This window comes from Sinocyclocheilus grahami, unplaced genomic scaffold, assembly GCF_001515645.1.
Source record: "Sinocyclocheilus grahami isolate Dianchi unplaced genomic scaffold, SAMN03320097.WGS_v1.1 scaffold5.1, whole genome shotgun sequence".
In the NCBI taxonomy this organism is placed as follows: Eukaryota; Metazoa; Chordata; class Actinopteri; order Cypriniformes; family Cyprinidae; genus Sinocyclocheilus; species Sinocyclocheilus grahami.
In genome coordinates this window covers 5,681,320-5,696,814 of record NW_015505184.1, presented here as the reverse complement: position 1 = coordinate 5,696,814, position 15,495 = coordinate 5,681,320, and the positions used below count along the sequence as shown (strand labels likewise).

General features: G+C 36.1%; 1 protein-coding gene across 3 annotated transcripts in view; it reads right to left on the bottom strand.

Annotated features, from left to right (window-relative positions):
- The window catches only part of col15a1b (collagen, type XV, alpha 1b), a 45,760-nt gene that overhangs the window by 15,552 nt on the left and 14,713 nt on the right, over positions 1-15,495 (bottom strand). For all 3 annotated transcript variants that reach the window (XM_016272192.1, XM_016272173.1, XM_016272183.1), the window contains 16 exons: positions 12,274-12,821; positions 10,296-10,370; positions 10,041-10,148; positions 7,779-7,887; positions 7,628-7,668; positions 7,294-7,476; positions 7,092-7,118; positions 5,970-6,032; positions 5,760-5,837; positions 5,004-5,066; positions 4,758-4,889; positions 2,223-2,276; positions 2,094-2,129; positions 1,753-1,878; positions 1,117-1,179; positions 908-943 (listed from right to left, as the gene is read on the bottom strand). In XM_016272192.1, coding sequence (XP_016127678.1) covers positions 908-943; positions 1,117-1,179; positions 1,753-1,878; positions 2,094-2,129; positions 2,223-2,276; positions 4,758-4,889; positions 5,004-5,066; positions 5,760-5,837; positions 5,970-6,032; positions 7,092-7,118; positions 7,294-7,476; positions 7,628-7,668; positions 7,779-7,887; positions 10,041-10,148; positions 10,296-10,370; positions 12,274-12,821 — 1,742 coding nt within the window. The remainder of the gene's footprint in view (positions 1-907; positions 944-1,116; positions 1,180-1,752; positions 1,879-2,093; positions 2,130-2,222; positions 2,277-4,757; positions 4,890-5,003; positions 5,067-5,759; positions 5,838-5,969; positions 6,033-7,091; positions 7,119-7,293; positions 7,477-7,627; positions 7,669-7,778; positions 7,888-10,040; positions 10,149-10,295; positions 10,371-12,273; positions 12,822-15,495) is intronic.

The following is a 15,495-nucleotide window of genomic DNA, read 5'->3' as shown; positions in this document are numbered from 1 at the left end:
GTTTTTTTAACCTTAAACCGCATAAATACATTTCATTACACCAAATACACAAAATAATGTTCTTTTTAGCAATATCATATGACCCCTTTAAAATATATTCAAATAGAAAACAGTTATTTGAAATATATTTCAAAATTGTACTGTTTTGCTGTACTTTGGATTAAATAAATGCAGGCTTAGTGAACAGAAGAGACTTCTTTAAAAAACATAAACAATCTTCCTGTTCAAAAACTTTTGACTGGTAGTGTATAGTCAACTTTAATTTTTCTCTCATTTCTAGCTTTTAATTGGCTTAGAAATCAGATAACTGCTGGACAATAACCAATAATAATGATTTGCTTCTATACTACAAACACTTTTTTTATCACATAATAAGGCACAATAGTTTCAATACTGTAATAAATCCTATGTCAGTTAGCACTGCATTGTTCATATACTTTATTTATTACCTGGAGATGACGTGACAAACACAAATAAACCATATTGTCGCAATCGTATGTTTAATGTCTTCATGTTTCCAAACGTTTCTGTTTTTCTGAAAACAACTGTTTTCATACAGCAATAGCTGGACGCTTTTGTCCATATTAGGAATTTCCTCATAGGACTTTCTGCGTGAGAGTGCCCTCCGGCTTCAATTATGAATGAAACATACACTGCACAGAGTGTTCTGCGCTCCATGATGTTCATCTCGCCTTATTCTGGGTCCGAATAAAACATCAGATCATGCACAGACTATCCTGTCTCTTTGAATTTAAATCTATATTTATTCACAACGGCTCTTGAAAACCTCTATGCGAACACACTTGCCCGAAAAAGTGCGGGGGGCGAATTTACGTGCTATTAAAAGTCCCCTGCATCCCCCGCGTAATCTGAAATTCATGCTTAATATTTTAGAGGATAAACACACCTGAGGTCCTGGTGGGCCAGGTATACCAGGAGGCCCCTTAAAAAAAGAGTAGAGGAGAAAAAAAAACTCAGATTAGGTCCAGTCAACAAACAAATTCTGTGTGCACAAAGAAAATGAATTCTGGCCAATGTAGCATGCAATGACACAATGTGAATATGTGAATAGAATTTGAGGATGACACAATAGTAGTGATGCTTTTGTACACTTACATGATAGCCTTTTGAAATTCCAGCTCCGAGAAACAATCCACTTTCACCAGAACCCTCCAAATCCTGTCGGAATAAAACATCCCCTGTCCTTAGACTAATGAGTATAGAAGCAATACCCACTCAAAAGCTTAAGAAAAATTAATTAAGGCTCCGAATGGATGAAATGGTGTGCTGATCCTGAAAAGTGATGTTAGAAGAGTTTCTACCTCAAAGAATCAATATTATCTCAAAACCAATACAGTTCTCTTTTAAGGGTTTGATTTACTTTTTAAACTAAAAAGATCCACTTTGAAAATTAAAACAATTTCATAACCGAGAATAAATTAGAACACTTGAATTGTCCTGTTCATGTCATGTGAATTTAGCCTGTTTTGTTTGGCCTTCGATGTGGAGCACATTTTCCAATAATCATTCACTAAGTACAGGACCTACAAGCCTGGGCAAACTTGACCTGTATTTATGTATAGGTTTTCAAGAAACATTTGAGATCTGATTATCCATGTACCGTTATGTTTCAGATGAACCATTAGCATAGTCTGTTGTTAACCGTAACGTCCTGCATTTAAATCCCAAAAAGGTGGTTAGTCACCAATGAGTCTCTAAAAACAGAAAAATCCTTTGGTGATATTTTCAGACCTTCAAAGTGTTCATCATGTCATTGCTTAAAGGTCCTGGTGGGCCAGGAGGACCAGGAATGCCAGGTGGTCCAGGTACACCCCTCGGTCCCATAGGACCAATAAGGCCAGGGTCACCATTTTCACCCTTAAGAAGAAGAATGAAACAAAAACAAAAAGCACAGAATTTGCATTAGCAACTTGAACCTGTTGCAAATTCTGTGTGAAATTCCTCATTCGATATTCCTGATTGCATAGATTTCTATTAAAATGCCTGGATTTCGTCCAGGAAAAATTAGTCAAACAATGTTAAATGTGACCCCACCATTATGCATCATAAATGTGCAGTTATAAACATGATACCTTAGGTCCAGAGGGCCCTCTCATTCCTTGTTCACCCTGTGAAAGAAAATCAACATTTTTAAGGATAACAATATTTTTTTTATATGACATTGAGATGGTTCTTTCTTCAAGATGAGGCCATTTTTATACCTTTGCTCCTTTGGGACCCTGTTGTCCAGTTAAGCCATCCGGACCAGGAAGCCCCTTTAAAGGTCAAACACATTAAAACGCCAGCTTATGACATGTTTCAATACCATAATACATCATGAAAGTCAGCATCTATACCAGGGGTAGGCAAGTTCGGTCCTAGAGAGCCGCAGTCCTGCAGAGTTCAGCTCCAACCCTAATCAGACACATCTGAACAAGCTAATCAATGTCTTCAGGATTACTAAGGCTATAGGCAGGTGAGGTTTTTTTCAGGGTTGGAGCTGAACTCTGCAGGACTGCGGCTCTCTAGGACCGAACTTGCCTACCCCTGATCTATACAGACAAACTACTTTAAAGCTGAAGTTTTGCCTCTTTGTCGCCATCTCTGTTTAAAAACATGGAATTGCAGCTGGGTGAGGAATTATCTAGCTTGCATGGGTTGTGAGTGGGCGCAGCTCCAGCAGATGAATCTATGTTCTGAAGAGTATGTGTGACAGTCAGTCACAGCAACGGTGTGGTTTACTGTACTTCGCAATCACAGATTCTAGCCTACGTCTTGGAATATGACCCCAAATAAGAATTTTCACCAGATATTGCCATCTGAACAAGTAACAAGTCTGCCACGTTTGTTCTGACCAACTGAGGAAAAAAGCATTACCATAAATCTCACTACCAATGGTGATTAAATCTAAAGATCGGTTAGCTCATATCACATCAAACCGTTCAGATTATTATTATTGTTATACTTTTAAGGTGATAGTTTTGAACACTGGCTGGTTATGTACTTGCTCAAATATTGATTTTGAATCATGTTTAACCAAAAAAAATTACGGACTGCAGCTTTAAATTAAAAATAGTATACATGTTTTCATTGTGTTGTGATATGTTTATATACAGGGGTTGGACAAAATAATGTGAACATCTGGGAAATAGGCAATATTTCATTATTATGGTGTTGTACCACCATTAGCGAAATAGTCTCTAGCTGAATATTGTCTATAAAAATATCTGCCAGTTGCTTTAGAGATCCTGAAGGATGGAATATGCTTCTCACTTTTCTGTCCTAAACTGCTCACAGTGGATTGATAAAAGTCAAGTCAGGTGATTTGTCTGGCCAGTGCAGATGTTAAAGTTCATCTTGGTAAAAATTTTATGACCTGTTTTTTACAATTTTTTTTCTTTTTTTACATTTTCGCATTGGTATCTGTGATTAAAGTTTTAGCAATTGCACTTTTTCACTTATTTACTGAGGCTTGCTGTCACTTTGGTCTTTTTAAACCAATCCTTCTCAGCGCTTACATGCCCTCATTATTCACTTTCAGTTTTCACCCGCTTTTCTTCTTCACGGATGAAGTCTTGCCATGCTTTGCGCACTGAGTCATAATCAAAAAGACTCTTGCTCTTAAAACACCAAACAAATGGACTGGCTAGGTTACAGACGCTCTTGCTAAACAGGCTTCCATGATTTGTTCTTGTTGAACGTCTGAAAGTCCATTTCACCCATAGCTTTTACTAAACACTACTGAACAAAACTACTAGACTGAGATACAAACTAGAAAAGAAAACAAGGAAAAGAAAAAAAACAAAAGATAATTGCAACATTTGTTTGATTTTTTTTCAACAGAAGACTACACAAATTATATTAACCCCTGTAATAATGGGCATTCACATTATTTTGTCTAATGCCAGTATGTAATTATGTTATGTCTAAACATAATATTAAAATTGCCATTGCTGTTAGTACAAGTAGACAGTTCAAAATAAAAAGACAGATTTTCTCCAACATTCAGAAAAAGGCAGCACAGTTTCAAGCTGTCCTGAAATGCAACCTGTGTGTTCATCACCTTTCAACCTGTACTGCTGTTGTTTTTCTTTCAAACTGCAAAACTGCTACAGTTTTACTGAGAAATAGCTTTGATGTATGTTTGTATACCTCATTATTCCTCTACTATTAAATCTGTACTCCCACATAAACTGATCTAACAACCCTCTATTAGCTATATGTCAGGGGTAAAGTATGATGTAAAGCTATAGCAAGTATTTGACTGGAGAAAATACATGCAAAAATATAACAATGTAAACTAATCCAAATCTTAGTTTGCATTCAGGCAAATGTCGACAAGCAGATATTGTTGGAGAGAAAATGCTGTCTTTTCCAAACTACTGGTTCAGTGACCTGAACGAACCAGGGCAATGCCTGTCCTTTACCAAAACCTGAGTCAATTCCAGAGTCAGTGCCAGACCCACTAAACCAGTCCTCAAATAGCTGGGCAATCGAGAGAAGGAAAGAAGACAACATGAATAAGCTAAAAGCCGTGATACAACCATCACTTAGCAACTTAGAAATCTTAACAAGTGCTTGATGGGGAATGAATAATTTATCTGCTGGTCTGAGTTACTTATCTTTTTACATGGCTTCATTTCAAGTTGTCTGAGTGCATTAGACATCATATGTAATATGAAATGACAGGGCCAACAGGAGAAGCAGATGAGATATGAATTGTAATGAAATGTAAACTGAAGAGAGATCATACTCACACGAAGTCCAGGTTGCCCATCTCTGCCATCCTTGCCAGGGGTGCCTGGTGGTCCAGGCAGCAAAGCCCCTAAGGGGCCATTAGGACCAGGAGGGCCAGGTTTCCCTGGAGGCCCTGGAGGACCAGGTGGACCCTAGAATATGACATTATAATTTATAGTGGCATACATTGACCCTAACCTGAATGTTAAATGTCATTAAATACAGTACTGTAAGAATATTGTCAAAACACAGGCAGATTTACTCACTCTAAGACGTTCTGTATCAATGTCAACATCTTCAAATCCAGAGCCGAGAGCATCAAATCCATACTGTCATTAAAAATGGAGATATGTTCTTAATAAGCAGAATGCACAGCATGGACAGTTTGAGCTGAATTACATTAGTTTCATAACTAACAAATTTTGCAACATTGACACTGTTATTGAACTTAACTGAACCAACATTGAACTCAAGATTAATAACGACACTATTGTCTTTTTAGAGATGCTTTACAGCAGAATCTGAATTTATCTCATATTTGATTAATTTTGCAACATCAGTCCTGGTATTTTCCTGTTTATTACTATAAAGCGGTATTGTATAAACTGCTATATATATAAATGTAACTTGACATCTTAATACATAAGATTTACAGTAGCCATGAAAATCATGGGCATAAAGGAACATTCTTATCTCCAGACCTTGCACGAAAAATCATTACTAAGAGAGGCATATAAGATTCTAAACAATACAACACACATTTTGAATCCAGAATTTGAAAGGTTACCATTGGAAAGGAGATTAAGAAGGTGCAGACTTAAGAGGTTCAGGAATTCATTAATTCCATCAGCAACGAAGTCACTAAATAGTGTTAAGTGATTTTGTATTGAGATATTTTATTGAGATGTATGGTTTTTTTGAACAGAGAAACAGTGCAGTTACAAATCACATGCTTTGGAAACAAATGCATTTTCCCCCAATATGAAATACTTAAAGCCACACAGTTTGTGCAATATACTTACTGGAACTTTAATTGGTTTGGATTGGTTTGGTGGTCCGGGAGGCCCTGGTGGACCAGGCAGACCAACTGCAGAATCACCCTAAAAAGAGTTAAATAGGATGAAATACAAGCTTTTGCTTTTGAGTTTGAAAAAAAGTTCTCGCTGTACTGAGGCATTGTGGATAATCACATGTTTGGGAGACATGTTTGGCACAACTGCATTATCCCTCACCTTTTCTCCTTTGACTCCAGATTCTCCAGGTAATCCTGGAAGTCCTGGAGGTCCTCTCTGCCCCTGCATTAAAGAGACATTGTATTAAGATCAGTGGAGACAGATGTAAACATGAAGCCATGAAATTCTATTACATTCTATCCTCCTTATTTTCAACTTGAAAGTAAATTATTTCTTCTGAATCAGATTTTTTAGCTGCTGTAGGTAAAGGTAAATAACTAGTAGAATAACAAAGTGCAGTAACATGCTACAAACCAGTGTGTTTATGATTGTGATAATTAAAATAATATAACAAATACCTGTTTGAAACATCAAGCAGTATAACAGACTGTTTTTGTACTTCTAAAATAACTGGAAGTGGCTGACTCCGGAAGCACATTCAAGTTAAAAATGGCTAAGGCCTGCTCTTAAAAATAATGTGGATTAAACTCAAATTCTGCAAATTAGACATAAAATGGGGTGTGAATAGTCAGATATTGTGCAATACAAAACTGTGTGAATACAAAAGTAGTGTAAATGAAAAAAAAGGTACAAGGAAGAAAATAAGATTTTTTTTCCACAATTGTTTTCTTACTTTGTTTTTTTTTGTAATACAAATCTAATTTGATTTGGTTCACAAATTGCAGGAATCAAGTCTTACTTTTCTTCAATTTAATGTAAGAAGACCAAAAAGGAACCTGTGTGTTCTATTTGAATGTCATCTGGTCATCTCTGAGCACTGCTAAAGGCATTTTTGGTAGCACTTCATTACAGTCCTGTTCTGCGTGTACATTTAGTCTACATACTATGCACTTTTTATAATAATTACAATAACTGGGTAATAACTGCTGTAGGTAACCCTGAACTTACCCGTAAACCTAACCCTAACCCACAGGAAGTACAGTGTAAGTACAGATAAGTGTAGTACTGTAAAATAAGGTGCAACCTAAATTTTTTGTTCTTATAATTCTAAAGAATCAAATATGTTTCTTATTTTGAGTTCTACCAAAAAGGATTATTAAATTAACAATTGTAATATGTGCACAGCAAACTTTGTGCAACACTGTACTGAATGTACTGTCCTTCATCTGTACACATACCAGTATTTTAAAACTGTCCATATGTAAGCAAATTATTACTCACTGGTTTTCCTTCTTCACCTTTGTGTCCCTGCAAAACATAGGCAAGAGATAAAAAAATTCTAGTTCACTCAATCTATACTGCTAGGGCATGAAATGGTCTATAGTACTATGTTTATAGACAAAAGGTTAGACATAGTCTCAAAAAGAATAAGAAGAAGTAGCACATTCAATATTGTCTCATCATCATGAGGAAATAATCATACGGGTTGTCCATCTTTCCCTGGTCTGCCTTGTCTTCCTGGTGGACCCATTGGACCTTGAGGGCCTCTCTGTCCAGGTTGACCTGAATGTGTGGGTGGGAGAGATGGTCCAGGAGATCCGGGGGGTCCTGGGGGGCCTGCAGGTCCAGGTTCTCCACGCTCCCCTTTTAGCCCCTGGCCAGAACTCTGAGACAGTTCAAGAGATACTATAATTCTATAATTGAGTATGCAGGACTATTACGTCATTTCAACTATCATATACTGTACTACAGAAGTCAGTTAATTCAAAAATAAGTATCCGTTTTTTTTACAACAGGAAATAAAGTGTAATACTTACATCCCCTGTACTCTCCCCTGTTTCATCTGTTTTATAAGTCCCTGAAAGGATTAACAACCAATATTAATAGTAATTTGCTGAAAATGAAACATTCACGAAATAGGTAAAATAAAGCAATTTTTTTTGTCTTAATTAAAGAGTGTCCTCTCACCTCTAAGCAGCCTTTCGTCTATCGGGGTCACATGTCCTGAAAACTCCCCTTCGTCCATGTCAGGTGACACAGTGGGCGGAGCTTGGACAGGATATGTGGGTCTATATGTCTGCAAGCAATAATACATCAACTGATTACATTCTTACAACATATATGTGACCCTGGACCACAAAACCAGTCATAAGGGTCGATTTTTGGAACTTGAGTGATTTATACAAATTGGAAATTGAGATTATACATAATCTGAAAGTTGAATAAATAAGCTTTCCATTGATGTGTGGTTTGTTAGGATAGGACAATATTTGGCCGAAATACAACTATTTGAAAATCTGGAATCTAAGGGTGCAAAAAATCTAAATACTGAGAAAATTGCCTTTAAAGCTGTCCAACTGAAGTTCTTAGCAATGCATATTACAAAATAAAAATTAAGTTTTAATATATTTATGGTAGGAAATTTACAAAATATCTTCATGGAGCATGATCTTTACTTAATATCCTAATGATTTTTTATTTAAAAAGCTTCAGTATTTTATAAAACTTTTTAAAGGTAAAGTGTGTAATTAGTAGTAGCACCACACAGACTAGCAGGTTTCTAAACACTACTATCACTCCTATCTGACCCACGTCTTCCATTGTTAGTTAGAATAAACTTGGTTGAGTTGAGAGTTAACATGTCAGATTGCTCAAACCAGAGGTCCCAACCTTGTTTGTCAACTGAACTCCTATGCCCACATTATTTTCCTTGAAGCGCCCTCTGATATTTAAAGTAACTATTAAATGTAATGCATTTTCACAACAACTTTACACATTGCTATTTGGACTTCATTGCAATAACTTATTTAATCATTTTGATCATATTTATAGTTTTAATTCTGAACACTTGTTACATTAACATGGGACTGTAGAAATTGGTGAATCCCTGGCAGGGAAACAATTTGTCTTGGTTCAGTCCTGTCATGCATTGCAATGCATTACATCACAGCAGCTTTGCAAGTGGTTTTCATGTCTCTTGTGACCAATCTGTATTAACGTCACTCCTTCCATTACATGTTTTAGAGAGCCATGTTTGAATATATATTTGAATGTAAAGCTATCATATTGCTTTAGAGTGTTATATACTGTATATAGTGTATTTTTTTGGAGTTCAGCAACTCCCTTGCCCATTCATTTTCATTAGAAGGAGCATTCTGCAAAAACATTTTTGTGTTCCAAGCAAGAAAGCAAAACATACAGTTCATCTTTGGGTGAGCTATACATTTAGCATTAAAAAAAGGCCTCTCTTCACATTTAAAGTGCACTAGTAAAGTAAAACAGCAATCAGTGGATCAGTGTTGATACATAAATGATGTTCTTTCTGTAACGTGTTTCTGTGAGAGAACAGAAGATTTAAACCCTTTTGATTCCTTTGAATATTGTAACTAAACGCAACTCCCTAGAGGGAGAATGAATCGCTTTGCTTCCTGTTTGGCAAGATAAATACAGCATAATGTCAACAAAGAAATAATTACATTGACTACAAACACACACATAACAAGACAAACAAATATGAAAACGATTTCTTCTTTCATGCTCATCTATTCATTTGTGAATGTTATGCATTTGTGCAAATAATAAAAAAAAAAAGTCAAATTAATTCAAGATCCGAAAGCACTTTATATGAATCCTGTATATATAATACATTATAAAGTTATTCATACACTACCAGTCAAATGTTTGGCATCAGTAAGATTGGTTTATGTTTTAAAACAGTTTATTCCTGTGATGGCATAGTCTTCAGTGTCACATGATCCTTCAGAAATCAATGTAATGTGCTGATTTACTGCTTAAGAAACATTTCTGATTATTATCAATTTTGAAAACAGTTGTGCTGCTTAATTATTGTGGAAACTGTGACTTTTTCAGGATTGTTTGATGAATAACAACATTCAAAAGATTTTTTTTTTGTATCAGTATAACACTTTTGCTCAATTTAATGCATTCTTTCAAAAACAAAAATAAAACAATAATAAATAAATAAATAAATAACACTTCTGAACAGTATTGTAAGCGAATCCTTCTAACACATATAATCTGTAAATGGCATAATGGTCCTGGATAATGTATGGCTTTAATAAATGGCACATTTGAAAACAATTAGACACATTTACATGGCAAAACTATGTAACTGGGTTGATAGATATACATATATATATATTTTTATTTAATTTAATCAGGTTAATAGAAATGTAATGTAATGTGTGCAATGAAGTGCTTCTGTCAAACCTTTTCTTTGTCTTCTCTCACATTTGTCTGACCGAAGATTACTTCATGTCTCCCATGTTCTTCTTCATCATAATCACCATCACCACTTCTGTCCCCGGAGGCCTGCAACTGCAAAACATCACGAGCGTCACCAGCAACTCCACCACAAGAGGGAGTGCCAGCCATACTACTCTATAAAACAGCCAAGGACAGTGTAATAATATTCTGAGACAAATAACATGAACAAGACAGAGAGGATAATGAAAATGCGCTCACGCTGGGGTCATCCTCCTCACACTGCTCTTCCGCTGCCCTAGGGTCCGGTTTTATTACCAGCTGTTGAATAGACCCCTGACAGAATGAGATAGAAAGAGTCAGAGAAAGAAAACGTTTAGTTGTTTAGCCGTTTAAAACAAAACCAAATTGTTTGTGTACAAGACTGCTGTGTATATTTGCAGAATGCCAAGTGGTTAATCACACTGCAATCATGTTCACACACAAGTGCTGCCTGGAGCTGTAAACTACTGTCAGGAGGAGATTTGTTCTGTTATTTTCATTCTAACAGCAGTAGACAGCGTTCAGGATGTGCCAGAAATGCTTAAGGGAAGGTAATACATTTTGTTCAGTTATCAGCAGGCTTTCAGATGAAGCACCTCCTGCTTTACTCATTAGGATTTAATGGGTTCTTTTAGCCACACTTTCATTCAAGTACAGCTGAGATTTATGACGGCCATCAGCTACTTTCATTATTAAAGGCATTAGGAAACATCCTAGTCCAAACAACCATAAAACAATGACAAGCAAAACTCAATTACAACCATTACAGATAACACATATTAACGCAGTAATTTTCATCAGTATTACCTCTGAAGGGAGATATGAGAGAATAAAATCTCAACAACAAAACTGACTTTTTTTGCATTTACAAGAGAATACAACAGTAATTGCAAGTCTGAACCTGGGACCTATGGGGTTTTAGCCAGGTCTATAAGTAGCATTATTTCTCTCTGTATGTGTACAGTACTGTAGGTGAGCGTTTCATTGTTAGTTGCTTCTCTTTCCTTGAAGGAGGCCCATCTAGCATGCCACTTAACACAAAGGATTCAACCTTCCTGAAGTCTTCTTCATGACAACAAGCCTCCCTAAACACAACACACCAACACATGAGACAAAATCTCATGGAATTGGTTTATACTGTATGTGGCAGAGGACATTGTCAGAATCAAAATATAAAAAAAAAAAAATAAAAAAAAATTTGGTATGGTGGGTGTTGTAGAATGTAAATGTGAATAAATTAGGGAACAATTAATTTATAGTCAACTAATGATTTTGTACGGTAATGTTTTATCTTATCATTGTATACAGTCAAAATTATGTATTTTAATATATATATTATTTTAAATGTTTTAAAAACATTGATATGCACCGATAATTGGCTGAAATCGGTTTGTCATAATTATGACTTCTTATCTCACAATTTTTGACATTTTATTTCCTAACTGTGGCTTTCATAACTTAAGTACTAAATCAGACTTTTTATGTCATTTTTTTATTTAATAAATCATGATTTTTATTCTTATGTGTCAGAAATGGGCTTCAATAGAAAATAAAAAAAATACAATATTAAAATTCTGTACTATTTTGTCTAAATAAAATATAACATTCAACAAATATAAAAATAAAACACTAAAATCTAAAAGTGAATTTAGGCATCACAACGTTATAATTTATAGTATGAGAAATTTATATTTAACATAAAATGTTCTAAAGATTAAATTTAACAGTATTATTAATGTTTTTAAACATTCACTTTAAGATTATAGCGAAGGCAATGTAAGCATTAAAAAATGGGAAAATGACAATGCATAATTCAATATCAACTGATGCCAATAAATTGAAATGTCATGTCAATATACCATCCATGTCAGTTTATAATCACAGTAAACATTATCAGAATGAAAGCACACTGCCTTTTTTGAACAGTTTGTACTTGTACACTCTTTCTTTGTTCCAGGTAGCTGTGAATAACCTTTAGCAATTTTTGATCATGGATCAATGATAAATGATAAAACTGTCTTTCAGTGTGAGCCAGTCGATTTACTGAAGGTACATATGCTCAAGACCCCAGGCAATATGGTTTCAGCTCTTCTTTTACATTTCGTTCTGTTTTGTGAGGTGTTTAAACTTTGATAAATGATAAAGCCCATTAGGAAAAGGTTTTTGAGATTTGAAAAAATGTAAAATGGTGACCTACCACAAATCTCTCCAGGCCAGTACTGCCCGCATTTGCCACAAAGATACCTGAGCCTTGCTTAAAGCTAAGGGGCTGCTGGCTTCTCTTCAGGGGGGCGCTGTGGTACTCCTCACAATCCATATAGAGCCGAACCTCCTCGTTCTCGACCGTCAGCGTAAAGCGGTACCACTGCTGTGTCATATCAGGCACTTTAAAGGAAGCCACCTCCATGGTGTCTGCAAGCCCTGGCTCGCTGTAATAAAGTACAATCCTCTGGGTCTTATCCTCCACAGGTGTCAGCGCCAAGCCCAAGTGGACGATCATCTGGGAGGGATCTGTGATGGCGAACAGAACCCCTCCTCGAGAGTTGGAGGGCTTGATGGTGACAATAATGGCAAAGTCCATGAAGAAGGGCTCAGGTACAAAGGATTGGGTCAGTCGACCTACATTAGCATTAGGCCCAAAATTGTAAGCAGGGAAACCCTCGTAGCCAGTGATGAAGGACACAGATGGAGGAAGAGGAACACCAACTAGCTCAGTCAGGACTAGGTGACCCTTGGACCCTCGCTCTGAAAGAAAACATGCAGTAACAGGGGGAATCATTCAAATGATGGACAATATACAGTCCCAAAATCCCTTCCCACATACATGAAAACATGTCTCTCCTAATAATACATGAACACACAGTCTAAAAACTTTTGAACAAGACAAAAGTGTTGCGATGAAGATCAGAAACAGGGTTCTTCACACACAGATTTTTCATGTATATAAAAATTTTATAATACATTGTTTCAATTAATGTTTATTAAAGAAACAGTGCTCCAAAAAGGAGTTCAACTCAAGGCAAACTAATATAATTTGATTTCTTCTGTTGAACACAGCCCATATGAATCATGCTCTGTATTCCAAGACTTCTGAAAAGATAAAAAAAGATTTATGTGAGAAACAAGACAGAAAATTGTGCTTCATTGGTAATTTCTCCCTCCTTACAGTATGTTCAATAATAAAGAACTTAAATGTAAAACTTTATACATTATATGGCTTCAGATGACTTACAATTTTGGAATATGAGATGCTTTCATGATTTTTTTATGGTTTTATTGAACTGAATTTTCACTGAACTGTTTCATTTAATCTTTCAATGAACTGTGACATAATTTTTTATTGAAAAATCAAACAGGTTTGAAAACCATAGGTTTCAGGTTTCATTGAACTGTCGAAAAGTTTCATTGAATGCCTTAAGTATATTTCAATAACAAGGTGTTGCATCATACAGCCTCTTTGCAAAGATTTTGAAAGCACGTTTTACTTCTACAAGAGCAAAAATCTAGGAATTTATCTTAGTATCATAGTATTATTAGGAAGACAGTAAAACATTCCCATTAGTTCATGCCAAAGTCAATGCCAAAGACTCCTCAAATTGACAACATTCAGAAATGTTTGCCGTTTCAATCTGACTCGAGTCATAATGATAATAATGAGGTAAAATGCCAAATAAACTGCTCTACAGGGCTGCAGGGCTTCTAGCTAACTCTCTGTTTGTCTGACAACAAAGATTTTCAAAACTCAGCTAAGCATTCAGTACAGCAGAGAGAAGATTCTCTTCATATCAAATTAATTACAGGTCACGGAAGTTTGTGCTGAAAATACACAGTAGTGCAACGCAACTAACTTTCTTAAAGATTAGAAAAAAAAATTACTACAGTATACTGCAAATCACATTCAAATATTGTGAAGAGACAAAGAGTAAAATTGCGTGTATAATACATCTCTCCAGATGGTTCATTACAAAAATATATTATGAAATCTTCAAAGAAACTAAATACATTACAGTCAATGAGGATGTTTGTGTCTTCACCAATGAAAATGGCTTTTCACCAAAGTTTCATTCTCTCATTCTGACCAACACTCATATCACATTCAAATGCACTGAAGAGACAATTACTTCAGTGACTGCATGAAGTACTGGCATGAATGAGATATTAATTAAGAAACACGTTTGGACCCCAGGGTTAATTTCACATATTTGTGCCTGTAATCAGCAGGTGGACCTGCAATTGATGCTCCATCAGCGACCCCAATTTCCCAAATACCTCCTGCTCCTAATCCTATTATTATAATATCATGTGATAGGGATTTAGTATTATTCTCAGAGAAAAGTGGGCTCACTGAACACCACCAGGCTGATATTTTTCACACAACGGCATAGCACAATTAGAAACCATTCAGGGTTAAGCGGCACTTTAATATCTGCTAGCCTCATGGGTAAACCATAATCTCAGTAATGATCCAAACACACAGCTAAACCCAAATTACATTTGGATAAATTAAAACTCATAAGACGGTAATGATACACATCTTACATATGCAAATCTCTCCTGCTGGAAAAACATATGGCAACACTAATTTCGATAGTCCACTTTAGACATTCTGCTGACAATAAGAAGCTTTGCAACTACATGTCAACTTATTCTACTTACTGATAAAAATGATTATTTGGTGAAGTAAATACTACAGAAAAACAAATGTAATTGCTATATGAAAAAGTTAGTTCAGCCAATAATTAAAAAAAAACAAAAAGTAAATTCTATATTGGTACTCAATTTAAGCTTGTAGAAGTTAAAGCATAAATATAAACGTTATAAAATTAAAGGGGTCATATGATGCGATTTCAATTTTTCTTTTCTCTTTGGAGTGTTACAAGCTCTTGGTGCATAAAGAAGATCTGTAAAGTTGCAAAGACTAAAGTCTCAAATCCAAAGAGATATTCTTTATAAAAGTTAAGAGTCAACCACGCCTACCTAAAACGGCTCGTTCTAACACGCCCCCACATGTCTACGTCACAATGTGGGAAGATTTGCATAATGTTCACACAAAGAAAGAAAGCGTAACTTTTATTCTCGCTGTAGTATTGTTGTTGCCGCCGCCGCCATGTCGTGAAGGCGCTGTGTGTTTCATTGTGAAAGCGAAACTACTTTGTTTGGCCTTCCAAAAGAGGACGATATCCGCTTCGTCATGCCTATAGCTGATCCGTGCTGGCCACTGAGGAAATGCATCAACTTTGCGCTGTGGATCGGCTTTCACCGTGGACAAAGCGGAGTCCAGCCCGGGGTCGTCACATGTGGTTGCCGCAAGCTCGCCTGCCGCTCCTTCGTCGAATACACCGGCCGCCGCTCACTCTAGCCGGCCTCTGCTCACTCAAGCCGGCCGCCGCTCACTCTAGCCCACCTTGTGTGACGCTGT